Genomic DNA, 17491 nt, shown 5'->3' on the forward strand with positions numbered 1-17491 from the left:
ATGTCGCATTCTCCGCCCTTCCCCTCCCACGTCTTGGCTCCAGTCTAATTCTAGCCTCAGTTCTGCTTCGTTTGTACCAACTCCAACCCCACTCCAGCCCCCTCTGGCTCCAGACTCAGCAAGGTCCTTATTCAGTGCCAGACCCAGTCTTAACTCATGGTTTAAGTTCAGATCTTCATCCATGTGTGTTCATCCAAGCGGATTTTTCCGGCACAAAGGGAGCCCCACTGCCCTGAGTGGGTGCCTTTCCCCTCCTGTTTCATTACCCACCCCTCATTTCAGTGCCTCTCAGTGGATGTGCTCCCTTGACCCTGAACTGCAAACCTGACCCTCAGCTTTGTGTCCTCATCTGCTTCCTGGGTCATATTCTCCTTGCGCTTTGGCAGGCCCTGGGTCTAGGGGGTTGAGATCTATGCTGACTTCCCATGGTCTGTTCTCTGGGTGAGTTGGAGAAGGTGATTCTGGGGAATGGGGAGTGAGAGGCAGCTCTATTAGGCCCAAGCACTAGGGGTCCTCCTATTTTGTGCACCTCAGATAGAACTGTGATAACACCACATACTCTTGCCTGTCCCACTCCACTCCATAGGCACGTTCTGTGGAGAGAGCCCCAGTGGGGGCCTCCAGAAAATAACTGGGCTCATTTCAGGGCTTCTCATAGGTTGAAGGCCCTAGGATCCCCAAGAGCCTTCTTCAGGGGCTCCTGTGAGGAAGCTCCCGGGCAACTGAGCATTCACAAACAGACATGCTCCCAGACCCTGTCATCCCCAACACAAATTATGTACAGGCCGTGACTCCCTCATTTGATCTTCCCAAAGACCCAACCTGGCTCTCAGCCTTGATGCCATCATCTTAGAAGCCTCTGTGCCATGAGAGCCAGCAGCAGAAATGAATGCTCAGGCTGAAGTGCAAAGGAAGGAAGGTGAGACAGAGGTCCAAGAAAATAAATGGTTTGCATAGCCATGGAAGTCACAGGAGCAAAAATGAGGCGAGCCAGAGGCCAGAGATACACATACAAACTGTTATACTGCATGCTTCTTAGCACGTGCCTCGAATCTAGACATCCCCTCCCATCAGATCACTGCGACCACTTTGTTTGTACAAAAACAGTCCTTTTTGGCCTTTTGTCTTGGACCTTGACCATTCTGGACAAGTCTGTTGTCATCTATGACTGAAGGCAACACATGGCCATTAAGCCATGCCTTCTACGCTAACTTCAATAAGAGAGGAAAGGGAAAGAAAGGGAGGGAAAGAGAAAGGGGAAAGGAAATGACAGGAAAGGAGGAAGAAAGAAGAACCAAATTTGGCTCAGTGCTGGCTGAAGGTTTTCCCAGGTGGGCAGGCATTACTAATTTGCTCCGTGGCAACTCTTTTTTTTGTGACAGCGCCACACCTGATGGAGCACTAGGTCTCCGGGACCAATCTTCCAATGGGTCCCTCATTCTGCATTTATCCCATTCAGTGAGTCTTCATTCACCTTTGGCACCTATGAGGATCAAAGATTCAAGGCTGATGATACAAGGTCCTACCTCCTAGGATCTCATGATGTGAGGTTCAGGGGCAAAGACAAAAATGGATGATTTCAGTGAAGGCTGAGTAGTGCTCTGATGGGGGTTAAGTAGGCAGATAGGGAGTGAGTTGTTGGGGTGACCTCGGCCTCTCAGGGAAGACCTTGCTATGCCGCCAGTGGATGAAACACTTAAATAATTTATGTAGTTATTTCAAGGGTCATTTACCTGTGAAAATAGGCATCCTAGATGAGGCAAAATTCCTCATGAATTTCCAATGCAAAGAGATCTGTTGAAGAAATTCCCTACACATAAAAGGTCTATGACCCCAGACTCTCCTGACCCCTCTGACTGTGGTGTGAGTCCTCTCCGTGTTTTCAGTGTCTTTAGTAAAGAATACTAGTGAAATCTACTTAGTGGAGATAGCTGAGAATCATCGAGCTTGGAAAAGACCTAGGCCTACCCCTTAGTCTGCTTTCATGGCTTTTTCTTTTTTCTTTTAAGCTCTTTTTATTTTTTTTTAAAGATTTATTTGTTTATACATACAGAACTGGGGTACAAGCCAGAGGTGCAGGGGTGGTGAGAGGATTCACCAGAGACAGAGCGGGAAGCAGAACAGGCAGATTGATGAAGCACATTGCTGAGGGGAGCAGCGGGCAGGTCAGAAGAGGTCCACTGGGCCATGTGGGTCACCTCCGGGGCAGGGATCGAACTCATGCTGAAAGTGGCTGTGGACAGCTTGCAGTGCTGCGTTCTAATCTGTTGTGCCACTAGGGAGGGCCCTCATGGCCTTTTCTGATAGGACCCTCTGCCCCAGTTCTTCGTCTATCCTACATTATTCTCCTACATACTCTCTGCTCTCCACACAGTGGCTATTTACAGCTCCTCAAATGATAAACAATGTGCCAAGCTGGTTCATGCTTTAGTTATTCTCCACAAGCTGCTTCCTTTGCCTGGAATGCCCCTGCCCACAGATCCATGTGGCAAACTCCTACTCACCCTTAAGACCCAGTTCAAAGGGCTCCATTTCTGTGAAGCTTCCCCAGTAGGTCCCAGCAGAATGAATCCGTTCTTCCCATACACCATTCTGGGTTGTCTGTGTCCCTCTCCTTGGATTGAGATTTCTTTACTTCACTTTTTCTCTAGTTTGATTGTGGGGACTTGGAGGGGAGAAATGGTATCATTCATATTTGTGTTCCCAGCCCTAAGCCTAGCATCTGGCATGGTAGGTGTTTATAAATATTTTGTATGAAGGAGCTAATGAACAAACTTATTTTGACTCCTTTCTTCTCATTTTAGAGTAAAAAAGAGGCCATCATTTTCTCACAAACTTTGGAGAACATTAAGAAAACATCATAAAGAAAATAATTCCATTTCACTTGTTTGTAGCCACCACAACGTGGGACCCACATCGTTCTACTGAGAACTATGTGGGACTTTGACCCTGAGAAAGTAGACAGAGCCAGATGTGTTTACACAAGTGACTCATAACAACCTGTTTCTGGCCCCATTTTAGAGAAGAAGAAATGAAGGCACAGAGAGGTTGATTAGTTTGCTCACAATCAAGTGGCTAATAAATGGCAAAGTTGAGATTCAAACCCAGGAAGTCTAGCTTGGGAATCCATTCTATGTTAGCTCCATGAGCAAAAGGTGGAGAGTGATGGGAACAGTGGGGAGGATAGCTAGGGAGGAGGATGAAAAGAGCACCATGAAAAGTTTGACAATCTGCACGCACACACATTGTTTTGTTACAGAGCAGGAAGAGGGGCAACCCAGAACCCCAAACTTGCCCACTCTAAATATGTTCTGCCAACTGCCACATCAAGACAAAGCATACTCTAGTGTGTAAGGTCTTTAATGGAAAGAAACTTTAATATAATTAGTGTACAATAAAGAAAAGACAACGAATATAACTTCCAAATCAAGCACCCGAAGTTATCTGTCCTTCATGGGTGAGTATTCAGCAAACAGGGTTGGCCCAAAGCAAGGCCACTGAGGCCCAAAAGCCCGCCACAAGTCTCTAAAGCACGTTCTGGCAGGGACCCGTGGAAAAGGGTCAGAAACAGCCAGACAAGTCTGAAAGGAAAAGAGCAAAATCAAAATAAAGATAAAAGCTGCCATTGTTAACCTCCCCACGGGTCTCTCACCCATAACTGTTTCAACCAGTCCAAGGCCGAAAAGCAAGAACTGCTCCTTCACAGGTCTCTCTGCTTCATGTACCTCCCTCAGGTCTCCTTCCCACTCCCCATCCTGCTTCCTCCCTTCTCCAGCTTCTCCTCTTCCTCCAGTTTCTCCTCCTCCCTGCTTATCTCCACCCTTCCGGGTTGGGCCTGCAGACCACCCTGTTACAGGTGATTGTGGCCTGTTTGCTCCAAGTTCCCAATCCACGAGGCACCTGGAGACTGAGCTGCCCCAGGAGGAATGAAGTGCTCTAAGTCCAGATGCCAGCAGAGGAGCAAGCAGGGATACAGGACACCATAAAACTCAGCAAGTTGTTAGATGCCTGGATGAAGGCCCCCTCACAGATAATTAACTGTCTTTGTTTAAATCACTATAACTGTCTTTGTTTAAATCCAGTTTTGAATGTTGGGTTCAGAGAAAATTTTCACCTGAACGCCCCTTTCAGCAAAGAATATAGTTTCCAAATCAAGCAGCACTGACGAGTTTCCAGGGGAGTTTCTCCATGAAACAGAGATGTTAGCCGTATCCAAAAGGGCATGTTTATTGTAAAAAGGAGGTAAAGGTAAAGCATGCTTGCACAGACACAAGTGGGCAGAAGAGCTGCCCCCAAAGGGGCAGGTTTGCCAAGAGAGGCCTGCACAGCCACAGCGGGTGGCCTGGGGAGAGCTGTCTCTGCTGTTTTGCAAAGGGAGGAGGTGAGTGAAGAGAAGCGCCTGCACGGTCACAGGCCACAGGGCACAGGTGGGCAGGAGGCTGCTGCCCCGTCCAGGTGCAGGACGTGCACTGACACAGTCTTCTTTTTGGGAGGGGCTCATTCTTTTGTGGAGTTGTTAACTTGTGTTAACTTAATTACTTCTAGGATGTGACTAGGTTGATTTTTTAAAAAAGATTTGTTTATTTATACATATAAAAGCTAGGGTATAGGCCAGAGGAGGGGGTTTGGGGGCTGTGGAGGGTTTGAGGGGATTCAGCAGATAGTAGGGAGCAGAACAGACACAATGACTGAAATACACTGCTGAAGGAAGCGGTGGAAGAGACAAGAGAGGACAAGAGCTGTCAGGAAAGGCCTGCTGTACCATGTGGTTCAGCTCCCTGACTGGGGATTGAGCTCAAACTGGGGCTGCAGATAGCTTCATAGTACTGAGGTTTAACCCCTTGAGCCACCAGGGAGGCCCATGAGTAGGCTGCTATGTAAGGACCATATTCCCTACAATGGCCCGGCATCTCCATAGGCCACCTCTCCTGCAGGGGCCTGGGTGACACTCCGTGGCATTCTGATACTTGCTCCAGAAGTTGGCACCTAAGGACGCTTAATTTCTATAGAGGGGTTAATAACTATGTTAATCCCTTTTATCCTTATCTCCTTTGTGGGAGCCTGACTCTGGGCTTAAGTTGCCTCCTATCTTAAAAGAGCACCAAAGGGCCTCTTATAAACTACCTCCTTCTCCCCTCCATAACCAGGTACCCCCGGACCTGAGAAAAACAAAGTCAGTGATAAAGCTGGACTACCCTGCAGTCCTCTAGCAGTCCCTCCCACAATGGAGACCCCACTGCCCTGCACCCTTCTAACTTTTCTACTCATAACCTCCATCAGTTTTGGGAGCATGATGCTTGGTCCTTCTCAGATTTGCTGGCAAAGCTATTAAAAGCACACGTTGAAGATTCTACCTCTGTCATTTGCCATTTTTGGCTTTGCTGGCATGTAGCAGGCAAAGAAGATGAAATTTTCCAGTAACAGTAATTTTGGTGAAGAATATAGGGAACATCTGAAAGGTTGACTATGCTCCTTCACAATCAATCACCCCTCCCCAGACTCCGGGAAGCCTCTGGGGGTCACAGATATCCTGTAGAGGTGCTCAGCGTCACTCTGAACAGTTTCCAGATTTAGAGGGACCAGTCCCTCTTTGCTCCGCATTCTTACTTAACTTACTTACAGAGGAGGAGGGAATTGCTTAGTTGGCTTCATTCATTTTGGAGCAGAGTCCTTGCCAGCCATCTTGGAAAGTGGGCTGCCTGCTCTCCTATGGCTAAGGGCCTGCTGGCTCCACCTCCCAGGTGCCTTTCACAATAGCACCCCAGACTAGGGAAACCGGTGGGGTCACTTTCCTAGGCTGTACGCGTTAGGACCGCAAAACTTTATGGACTCCTGTACCCCAACTGGGGCATTTCAAACAAAAAGTTATGAGTTAGCAAAAATCCAGGAGTGAGAAAATGCTAGGCATGGTCATGGCGCAGGTAAGAAGCTGACAGCTGACAGAAGGGTGTAGATGAGAGAGAAGATAGCCAGGGTCGGCTTTTGACCGCGAAAGGTCTCAGACACAAAGTAGCTTGATTTTTTTTTCCTCTTATAGTTGTTGGGGAGCGACTGAAGGTCATGCTTTGTTTGTAAGGTTTACAGTTTCACTACAGAAGCGGTTTTTCTTTTATTTACAGACACTTTGTCAACATTTAGGAAACACTGCCATCAAGTGGCCTTGAGCTGACGCATGCTCCAAACTGTAAGTCACAAAATTTTCTATATTGCTTAGTAATTAATTCAAAGATAACATCTCTTGATTCAAACAGCTGAAGGAAAGCAACCTTAATCCTACTGTTAAGAGTATTTTTATAAAACTCTTCAAGAAATCAATACTTGGGTCAAGTCTCTGACTTCTTGCTTTGTTTTTAAAAGTCTAACTTAAATCTTCTGTGATTCTGATCGCAAGGATCCCTTCTATTCTCAGGTCTTAGAATCATATACTGTGCCATTTTCAGGCAAGTTGGCATCAGTCGCTTCTGTCCGTTCCCTTTAACTGTTGCAGAGCGACTTGTGGCAACTTCAGTCCAACGTTCTTTTTCCTGGTATGGTCCTGCAGTTGGGCAGACCTTAAATCGAGATCCACCATTTTAAAAAGCAGTTCGATTTTAGGCAACTCGCTTAAAACTTCGGTCACTTCTACAAAATGGAGATGCCACCTTCTTAGGGTTATTGTGAAGGTGAAAAGAGACAAGAGACAGGTGTGAAATGTGCCTGGCATGTGCAGTTCCCCATAATAAGGGAGCCCTCTTCTTTCCTGGCGGCGCCTCTGGGCATATTATTGATGAGCAGGGAGCAATTATTCGGTGGAGGTCTGTGATTTGAGATCCGAGATTTACCGAGTCCTCCAGGGCACGAACTACTGTAACCCTCAAGTTTTGGGTTACCACCCATATGGGTTACCACCCATATTTTCGTACCTCACCTCCCGACCTGGGGCTTGCTGGGGATTACCTTCGCACCCCTCCTCCTCGAGCTGCGAGCTGCGGGCAGGTGCGTGGGTGTGAGCCTAGCGGGGTGGGGCAGCATTCATTCCTCGCCGCTCCCTTCCTCGGGTTGGGGGTGTATAATTCAATCCCCGTGGGACACAGCTTCTGGCCTCACCCGCCGCTGGGCGGATTGGCTGTCTCATTTCGCCCCCGCCCTCCGTACCCCCAGTCTCCCAGGTGGCTCAGGCCCCCTGTGGTGATCTCTGTTTACTGAGAGAGCCCGTCCAAGTTGGGCTCCATCTCTGCACTCGCTCCCCACTGGGGCCCCGCCCGCTGGGGAAGCGGGGAGAAAACCCAGCCGAGCCTTTCCTCGCCCTTCCCCTCCCCCCCACCGCCCGGAGAGGTCGGGTAAGGGGGAAAGGGGCGTGTGGGAGGGGGAATCCCCATAATTTGCGCGGATCCTGGGCCCGGTCCCGGCTTCCACCCCTCCCCACCCCCGCCCTCTCTTGCTCAAGGTGACGTGCCCACCTTGACCAAGCAGCCAGAGCTGGATCTCAGGGATGCCAGGTCCCTAGAGGAGGCACCGACGTGGAGACTTCATTCACAGGTGTTCCCCTCCCCAGGTGGCGATGACCCCCAAGCCGGCCGGACCCCCGGACGGGGGCTGGGGCTGGGTAGTGGCGGCCGCAGCCTTCCTGGTGAATGGGCTCTCCTACGGGCTGTTGCGCTCTCTGGGCCTTGTCCTCCCTGACCTCGCGGAGCACTTTGACCGAAATGCTCAGGACACTGCGTGGGTCAGCGCCCTGGCCCTGGCCGTGCAGCAGGCAGCCAGTGAGGGGGGCCCCGAGGTGGGAGGCAGGAACGGGGGTGGAGGGGCTGTGAGCATACCGGTCGGGTATCCGCCCGATTATCCGTTAACCAGAGAACTGCCGATCTGGAAGAGTGGTCGTGGATGTCGAGGGGAGGCGCTTTTAGGCTGTAGGAGGCATTTCAGGCCAGGAAAACAGCCAATGAGCAGTGTTGGGGCGAGAGCGGGGGTCCAGGGGCGTGTCTTGTATTGACCCCGCCCCCTTCTAGGCCCTGTGGGCAGCGCCCTGAGCACCCGCTGGGGGGCGCGCCCGGTGGTGATGGTTGGGGGCGTCCTCACCTCCATCGGCTTCATCTTCTCGGCTTTCGCCGGCAGTCTTCTGCACCTGTACCTTGGCCTGGGCCTCCTTGCTGGTGAGGGGAGAGGGACAACGGGCCCTTGCGGGGGTGGTGGTGGAGAGAGAAGCTGGTCGGGGCTGGAGGCCAAAGGCGCGGAGGCTCGGGCGAGGGGCAGGGCTGGGATTGCGGGGGCAGCTTTGCCCGTCCTCACCCAGTTCTGTCCTTCCGCAGGCTCCGGCTGGGCGCTCGTGTTCGCCCCCGCCCTCGGTACCCTCTCCCGTTACTTCTCCCGCCGTCGAGTCTTGGCCGTGGGGCTGGCACTAACGGGCAACGGGGCCTCCTCGCTGCTCCTGGCGCCCACCTTGCAGCTCCTCCTTGATACTTACGGCTGGCGGGGCGCCCTGCTTCTTCTTGGCGCCATCACCCTCCACCTCACCCCCTGTGGCGCCCTGTTGCGCCCCCTGGCGCTGCTTGGCGATCCCCCGGCCCCACCACGCGGGCCCTTGGCTGCCCTTGGCCTGGGTCTGTTCACGCGCAGGGCCTTCTTAGTGTTTGCTCTGGGCACGGCCCTGGTGGGGGGCGGGTACTTCGTCCCTTACGTGCACTTGGCGCCTCACGCTTTAGACCGGGGCTTGGAGGGGTACGGAGCAGCACTGGTGGTGGCGGTGGCTGCAGTGGGGGATGCCGGAGCTCGGCTGGTCTGCGGGTGGCTGGCAGACCAGGGCTGGGTGCCCCTCCCGCGGCTGCTGGCGGTCTTCGGGGCTCTGACCGGGGTGGGGCTGCTGGCGGTGGGACTGGTGCCCGCCATGGGAAGCCCTGCGGGCTGGGGGGGCCCCCTGTTGGCCGCGGCTGGGGCCTACGGATTGAGCGCTGGAAGTTATGCCCCGCTGGTTTTCGGTGTGCTCCCTGGGCTAGTGGGCATCGGAGGTGTCGTACAGGCCACCGGGTTGGTGATGATGCTGATGAGCCTCGGGGGGCTTCTAGGACCTCCCCTGTCAGGTAAGGGCCAGAGCCTTAGGCTTACAGATCTACTGGCAACTGTCCTCTGCCCCTAGCGTCCGAACTCTCTAAATCCCTTTACCCTTCCTCTCAGGCTTTCTGCGGGATGAGACAGGGGACTTCACGGCCTCCTTCCTCGTGTGCAGCTCTTTCATCCTTTCTGGCAGCTTCGTCTATATGGGCCTGCCCAGGGCGCTGCCCTCCTGCCGACCTGCCTCTCGTCCAGTCACCCCTCCCCCTGAGAGAGGGGAGCTGCTTCCTGTTCCTCAGGTTGCCCTTGTCACCCCGGGGGGCCCTCAGCCTACTCAGGACACCACTTGTTGACCCTTTTCTTGTTGGAGCCCCTCCTCCAATAAAGAATTTCTATCCATTTACCTGCAAGTTCCAATGGCTAGTCAACCTGGTACACTAAAAACATTCTACTTAAGATATCCCAAAGGTTGCCTGAAAGGAACAGGATTCCTCTAAGCTTTGGGGGAGGGGGAGGGGGGGGGCACATGTCTGTGTGACCAGTCCATTACTCTTTGAATTCTCATCACAACAGGACTCTGAGAAGCTGTCTGCCTGTCAGTTAAAGTTTATTGCTAGGATTGGGGGGGGGGGGACTGTGGGTGTTTCTTCCCCACCCTGGTTTTCCTCACTCGAACACCCAGATAACCTTTTCCTTCATCTTGCTCACTCAGCTGGCTGGAGGGGAACATCCTAGACCACTCCTCAGCTCTATGTCAGCATCAGCTTCCCTTGCCCAAACTAGCGTGTCCCATCATTCTTCTGATCTCTTTTCTAAGTCATGGGTGTAGTACGAAAGAGGTTGGTGGACAAGTGGGAGGAATATGGTCCAGAGAGTAGACTCAGGCTTGAAATGCTCTGGGTCACCAGAGCTCCTGGATCCCTCCCTTCCACTCCCCAGCCATGACCCCATTTTGTCAACCCCAGCTTATGGGCCCCAGCTATTTTGAGGTTCTGAGTATTATCCAGTTTTCTTAGTCAGTTTTATCTCAGAGGGGCATCCCTCTTTCCCAGCTATGTCTTCAGAGAAGAAACTCATCAGGCAACACTGAAGATCATATATAAAATATGAGAAGTCTCTTGGCTTTTGATTTTCATAGTTGATTCACAGTTCAGTGGAGCAAGCTAAGCTCCTGAATCCTTCAGAAGAGGTTGTGGCAACAAAGAAGAGATAGGAACCCTCAACAAAATACAAAGGGCTGGCATGTACACTGCAGGAGCTCCTAGCCTGCTCTGAGGAGGCAGATCAAGAAGCTTAAGGCACTGCGGTTTTGTGGGCACTAACATGCGGCAGGAGCAGAAGACGTAGAGCTATAAACTCTGGGCTTCTCGGTCTGCCTGCCCCTTCTTGGACTTTATTCCTCACCCAGGCCCTCCTTGGGCAAGGGGACTCTGGTATCTAGTCCATCTGTTACAAGATTCGAGGGTTTGGGGGTAGAAGCTGAGGAGCAGAAGAAGTGGGGCAGGGTGATGAGAACTCCACTCCCTGCAAGAAGAAAGGCCCCAGCCACAACAAAAGAAGTGGTGTAGTTGCCTGTCACATCCCGGAGGTAGCCTAGGTAGAAGAAAGAAAAAAGTAATACATGTGTGATGTTTGCCAGCACTGTAAATCACACATATTTTTGGGTGGAGGGATCAAAATAATCTGTAACCCGTCATCCTGGAGGAGTTGAGACTGCCAAGGTAGGTGGTGTAAGGATGGTGAGCTTGAGAACTTCCGTTTCCCAAGAGACCTCCAAAGGCCATCTCAACCACCTTCCTGCCTTAAGAAAGGCCTCCAAACCAGCTGGTAAAGATTTGGGAATCCAGATAGTGTCTTGTCAGCAACTGTAGCCTTCCCAGCTACATCTTCACAGTTAATAGTTGAGAGGGAAATGTTAAGAGTTTAAAAGTCCTGGAATCTGGAACTGGGAGAACTTTGAACATATGACTCAGTTTCCAGGGTTGAGGGCCCAGAGGGCCAAGGGGAAAGGTAGACACTGGCATGATTATGTAGTCAGGGCCTCTGAAAACCCAAGCTGTGGGTATTCTGCAGAGGGTAGGAAACCTCGTAGGCTTCCTACAGTCCCCATTTCTTCCTGCCTATGATATGTTTTGGGGCACCTAAGATTGGCCCTGTATTGTATTGAACCAGAGGACAATATTTACATATATTATAATGTGAATGGCCCCCTCCCCTGTCAGCCCAGACCCATAGAGAAACTCTTCCCCTTACCTGACAGAGGAGCCCCTAGCAGCCCCCCGATGCTCTCTACCATCTGTACCAGTCCCAGGCCACAGTATATCCTTCCAGTCCCCACCAGTTCAGGCAGCACGGAGAAGGCCACTGGGGTCAGCGCCCCTGATGTGAAGCCGTAAGCCACAGCCAGGGTCACCAGGGCTGTGGGAGCCTGAGCCACAGAGAACAGGACTAGTGACACCCCAGTCAGGGTGGTCCAGAGCATCAGGAGACGAGCCACAGGGCCTGGGATGGCATCCCCTAGCCACCCAGAAACCACACGCCCCACAAGGTCAGAAATAGCAGCCACTGAGAGTACGGAGGCAGCAGACAGTGGGTTCCAATCCAGGTCCCGGAGATGGGCCACCAGGTGCACGTAGGGAATGAAATAGCCAGTGTTGATCAGGGTGAGGGCCACAGTGTAACGGAGAAAGGGGCCATGATGGAGGAGGGAGATGAGTTGAGTCCCAGGGCCACCCATGGCAGGGTCCTCAGCCAGGAAGAGAGGGCGGAGGAGAGCACCACAAGCCACCAGGTGGAGGGAGAGGCCAGACACCAGCAGTAGAGCCCCTCTCCAGGCATAGTGATTGAGCAGCCATTGGAAAAGCGGGGCAAAGGCAAAAGAGGAGAGGCCCACTCCTGTCAGTGCCAGCCCTGTGGCCAGGGATCGCCGGCGAGAGAAGTACCGGGACAGGCAGGCAAGCGTCGGCGTGAAGGTCAAGGCCCAGCCAGAGCCTGTCGAAAGGAAGAAATGGGGGTTGGAGGACTCAGTGAATTCAGGCAATCTGGTAACCCCAATGCTACAACAGAATGTAGCACAGACCTGGGTTACAATCCTAGCATTGACCTTGTATATTTTACTTAATCTCCCAGCTTCTCATCTGCAAAATGAGGGGCACAGTAATATTCCTGATGGACTGTGCAGGCTTTAGGTAATGTTTACAAAATAACCAGCCCAGAACTTGAAGGCTAGACCCGGACTCTTCCATTTCTGGCCAAGCTGCATAAACTTCTAAAGTCCCTTCTCCTGTAAACTGGCTAATGCTTCACAGTCATAATTACCTGGCTCCATTTTATAGTAATTCTTCCTTTTACACTCCAGTCCTCTACCCCCAGGGCTTGCAATTTTCTGATTTCCCCACCATGTTTATCAATTTAATCATTCCTCTTGAGAATTCCCTTCAAGGCACAGGTGCTAGCCCAAAGTTTCTCTCAGCTCGTCTATGTCTTCTGGAAAGAGCAGGAAAGAAGGTGAACGTCCAGAAGCCAAAGACAGGTATTTGATTTTCCTGCCTTAGCCCTGTTTCTCACCTGAGAGCAGCCCAATACTCAGGTATAGGTGAGTCAAGGAGGTGGCAAAGGAGGAGAGCAGCATCCCCAGAGCAGCCAAGACGCCTCCAGTCATCACCACCGGCCTGGGCCCGAACTTCGCGCTCAGGGCACTGCCAAGTGGGCCTGCGTAGGAGGAAGGAAGGGAAGAAGGGAGTTCGGCGTAAAGATCTTAGGCGTCCTTCTCCAGCACCTCCCTCCCCTGTCCCCTCCCTCCCTTTCCAGAGGGTCGCAGGATGCCAGACCCAGCGCAGCACTCACTCCCAAACTGCTGCACCGCGATTCCTATGGAAGCGATCCAGGAGACGCGCGCTGCGGGTTCCTCGAACGCCTCCACGAACTCCACAAAGAAGACGCCGAAGGAACGAAGCACCCCGAACACCAGCGCCGACTGGAAGAAAGCTGAGAGCACCACCATCCAGCCCCAGCCCCCGTCTGGGGGCTCGGCCCTATGCGCCATCTGGGAGAAACAGGGCTGCCGCTACGAAGAGTCCCTGCGGGAGCAGGACTTAGGACGCTTCACCTTTGCCCACCCAGTCAACTCCGCGGGGAGGAAAGGCTGGTGGAGAGGAAGGCACCGACGAGGGCTTCAAAGCTGCCGAGAGCTGCGCGAGGCGCCTGCGCTTTTCCCCTCGGGGGTCGAGCGAGGTGGGTAGACCAGGCCTGCGCTAGCAGATTTCAGCGCAGGGGGGCGTGGCCCCGTTAATCAAAGCGGCCAGGCCGGGGCGGACAGAACGTGGCCGGCAGCCAACCATCGGCCTAGAAGTCCGGGGCGGCACTGGGTTTGGGCCCCACCCTCGAGGCCCGTCAGTCTTCCTGTGGATTATCTTGTCGTTGGAAGTGCACCTGACCTGGTTAACATTCCTATTATTAATTCCCCAATGAGAACGCAGGACCCCAGGGGAGGGGCGTGGCCAAAAGAGTAGGGCGGGGTTTAGAGTTTAGCTCAGGACCATGCATTTGTAGGGCGCATGCGCAAGCAGGAGACGTGCGGGCGCAGCCCAAACCAGCCCCACGTGACTCCGGAACCCACCGGGAGGCCGCCTCTGTATGAGGTCCATCTCAAGGGTCATTTCGTCCAGATTTCAGCACCCATACCCGCGCGTAAGGAGTGCAGCGTAGGGGGATGGGTGTCAGGGGTAGATTAACCGTTTCAGGAGAGGAAAACGCCCATTTGCTCATCTGGAGGCCCAAGACTTTCAAGGGAGTGGGGGTGGGGGTGGGGAGAGGTGCATCCAGAGGATGCCCCAACTTATACCTGACCTGCGCGCTGGAGGCCGCTAACACACTGGACTCTAGACGCCCAGATCCCTGAGGGGTTCAGAAGCCAAGGAAAGAGACTAGGGGAATAGATTGTTGAACTCCTGGCATTCATTTCTATAATGGGAACTTGTTCCTGTAGCTTCTGTGCCTTAACAGGAAGCCTACAGGTCATAGAAACCAAAAATAACTGGGTTCTCTTGAGTTTGCTGGGGACCCCACCAGCGCCACTTGTCTTTCTTCAGTGGGGCAGGACTCTTCTCTGCCCTCTAGAAACAACCGCTTTGCTTTTTAGGTTTATTTTTAAATTTTATCTATCCATGTGTATACTTTTTTTTTTTTACGTCATTCTTAATTTTGTACATTTTTCATTGCGGTTGTAATCCCCGTGGACTTACCCATGTGCTATCACCATAGTCCCGTGTGCTCGTCCCGCCCAGTTTTGGGCCTGTTCCCCTCTCCACCCTCATAGACTGTCTCTGGTTTATAGTTGTTTAGTAACAGCCACTTTCTAATCACATTCCCCTCCCCTTTTAACTCATGATGGGATGGACTGAGTAGACAGATCATGACCCAACTGGAGCCCCCAACCCCCAGCCACTATCTATTCCATCTTGGCTTCCCCTTTCGTCATAATTGAAGCTCCTGAGAACTCTGATGTGGAAACCTTGGGTTAGGGGTTCATACCCGGATCAGTGGGAAAGAGGCATCCCAGAAAAGGGGAAAAGCTATATATTTTTTAAAAGCACACCGAGCCTTATAATTTTATATATGGGAAATAAAAATGAGCATATAATTTCTTTTTTAAATGTGTAAGGGAAGTTAAAACTTTGGCTAGTGGGGAATATGCCAAAGATGCAGAAGTTGGTTTGGTTGTATAATGATTAAGAGCTCAGACTTTTAAAAAAGATTTATTTTTATTTATGCATACAAGAACAGGGGTTTGGGGGGTGGGGGTAGGGTGAGAGGATTCACCAAAGACAGTGGGGAGCAGAACAGGCAGACATACTGAAATACACTGTTGAGGGGAGCAGTGGGCGAGACAGGAGGTCTGCTGCGCCTTGTGAGTCAGCTCCCCAGCTGGGGATCAGACTCACGCCACAGTGACTGGTAATAGCTTGATAGTGCTGAGATTTTAATCCCTGCTCCACCAGGGAGGCCCAAGAGCTCAGACTTTAAAGTCAAATCACATCTTAGCATTGTTACTATTAACTTCATCAAGATCCTCTGGGTTTTCCTATCTGTAAATTGTGACAATAATAGTATCTACCAGATTTTAGGGTTGTCAGAGAAGTTGAACTGAAAAATCTATGTGCTAAAATGCTTAATTTAGGGTCTGACCTATAGCAGGAGATACTAGCTGGCCTTATTTTTAACAGGGGAGAATAAACTTTAGTGGGGGGTGAAAGAAGATTTTATTTAGTTTCTTTTACTTTTTGCCTTTATAACTACAAACTGTAAATGTTGGAAAGAACTGACACCTTGTTAATGGATTTATTTCACAGATGAGGAAATCCAAAAGGGAGGTAACATCAGAATTAGTGACCATCTACAGTGACCATCTACCCCCTGCCCACTGTCTGAGCTATGCACCGAGGACACAGGCAGGGAAGAGGAAGAGTGAGATGGAAGCAAGCATTGTGCACTAGATAGATCTAAGACACCATGCCGGGGAACGGGTGTGATTAGCATGTTGGCTCTGTAGCCTTCCCACTGCCATCTCTAGCACCTGTTGTCCTCACTGGGCCCAAGTTCTATCAGTTTTCTTTGGTGGTAGTCAGGGGTGTCCCAAGCATTAAGATCCCCAGCACAGATGCATCTTCCAGCCTCTTGAAAGTCTGTGGCTTCCTGGTTTCTCCCTGCCGCCTCCACACCTCAGGCAGGAAGTGACTTCAGAGCAGCAGGATGCAGGTGGCTCCGGAGAAACTTCATGAAGTCACTGGTTCCTACACAATGAGCCGGAAGGCAAGGGCAGGGACTGGGGGAACAAGGACCATTTAAAATTTCTGCTGGGATGGGTGGTGGAGTTGGCACAGAGTCCAGATGGTATCCAGGAGGGAATAACCACTCTTTCCCCCACCCCCTGGCATACCTCAGTCCCTAGATCTTCTCCAGGGAAGAATCTAGGACACAGCAGACAATACAGAGAAGCTTTTCTACTCCAAAAATCTGATCTTGCAAGATCTAATATCTCCACCCCTAAGCACTCTCCATCTGCTAAATAAAAACCAAAGTTCATTCTCTGTTTTCTTTCTTCTTCAACTCTATAGTAGGGAGTAAGAGGGAAGAGGGAGAAGAATAGCTTTCATACCAGCCACTAATACCAATCCATCTTGAGAAAGTTCCACTCCACAAAATCAAAGTGCTTACCTCCAGCCTGTTATCCGACAGGCCTCAGGGAAAATGGGCAGGATTATAAATTAATCAAGACTTGGAATAACATCTCACATTTCAGATGTTCCATTCAGCTAAGAGGCAATCCTATTCCTAATTTTCTACCTATTAGGCCTATATCAGAGACTGTGTCCTCAACCAACCTCTTAATCTCACCTGAATAATTGGTTAACTAGAAGTATCCTTGAGCCATCAGACAATCACCTTATAAATCTTCTAAGGCTCTAATCCCAAACTACAGCAAACCCAGAACGGAATACAGCCTCTTTTTTCCCCCTGTGGAATGTTCTTGTACAAGCACTGGTTCCGAGCAGAGAAGTAATGGGAAGACTAGGTCACAGACCCATCTTTTCTAAGGTAAGCAAGTTACCCAGCACCAGTTCTAGAGGTAAAGAAGTTTCTGGAATCTGGACACTTTTCTGAACATGTCCAAAAACCTACTAAAGGAAGGAGTTTGCCTCAGGCAAATAGAGATAACCCCAAAGAACATTTAAATCCAGCCGCCTCTGCAGTAAAGGACCTGTCTTGTCTCTTTACTGTTTTAGTCAAGGTAAAGATTTCCTAAGTTTCCCTTTGGTCATGAAATTCTTAGAGGCTGGGCAGAATTAGAAAAAACCGCATCATCTCTGACACCTTAGACTCTTGCACTCAAGGAGGGATCATTTCAGTGCCAAGATCAAGCCCCGTGGGAGGATTATGGGCTTATCTCAAGCCCTGGTAGGCTCTTTCAAGAGAGACACACAGGAGCCAATCTTAGGTGACTAGACTAATGGGACTACTCTGGACTGCCTTGCAGAAGAGACTGCCAGCTCCCACCTAGAACAATGAACCTCCAGATGGGCACTCCCCAAGACTCCAGTAGGCATTTTCCCCTCCATTTCAGGCTCACCATAAAAGTTCCCATAAAAGTCCCTTGAAGAAGAGGGAAAAGTCTCTATCCAGTTCTAGCCTGCTAGACAACTTACAATACCCACAACACCAGAGAGGGTTCCTGACCCAATCTCAAACCCATGTTTTTCCAGAGCTGCCCTAAAAACAAAGGTTCCAGACCTAGAATTGGAGGGGCAAGAAAGAGAACCCCTTTCTCCATTTTAAACAAACCAACAAGCAAACAAATAGAAGAACAATTCTAAAAAGAAAAGTTACAACAATAATATTAAAAAGCACTCAAGCCCAAGGAGACAGCCAAGTGCTAGTCTCTGCCCGCAGAGCTGTGGCCGCAGTC

The 17491-nt window shown here is 51.0% G+C and overlaps 2 protein-coding genes across 2 annotated transcripts; one reads left to right on the forward strand and one right to left on the reverse strand.

Moving 5' to 3' along the window:
* The first annotated feature begins 7526 nt into the window (after nucleotides 1–7526).
* On the forward strand, nucleotides 7527–9414 carry SLC16A11 (solute carrier family 16, member 11). The gene is made up of 4 exons (XM_004684692.2): nucleotides 7527–7742; nucleotides 7989–8132; nucleotides 8289–9056; nucleotides 9151–9414. The coding sequence occupies exons 1-4, from the start codon at nucleotides 7541–7543 to the stop codon at nucleotides 9378–9380; spliced, it is 1344 nt and encodes a 447-aa protein (XP_004684749.2). The 5' UTR covers nucleotides 7527–7540; the 3' UTR covers nucleotides 9381–9414.
* An 841-nt stretch (nucleotides 9415–10255) lies between these two features.
* On the reverse strand, nucleotides 10256–13293 carry SLC16A13 (solute carrier family 16, member 13). The gene is made up of 4 exons (XM_004684693.2): nucleotides 12874–13293; nucleotides 12595–12738; nucleotides 11281–12018; nucleotides 10256–10620 (listed from the first exon to the last, which is right to left on the reverse strand). Exons 1-4 carry the CDS (start codon nucleotides 13070–13072, stop codon nucleotides 10421–10423), a joined length of 1281 nt encoding a protein of 426 aa, XP_004684750.1. The 5' UTR covers nucleotides 13073–13293; the 3' UTR covers nucleotides 10256–10420.
* Between the last annotated feature and the right edge of the window lie 4198 nt (nucleotides 13294–17491).

This window comes from Condylura cristata, unplaced genomic scaffold, assembly GCF_000260355.1.
Source record: "Condylura cristata isolate star-nosed mole 26May11 unplaced genomic scaffold, ConCri1.0 scaffold00017, whole genome shotgun sequence".
NCBI classification, from domain to species: Eukaryota; Metazoa; Chordata; class Mammalia; order Eulipotyphla; family Talpidae; genus Condylura; species Condylura cristata.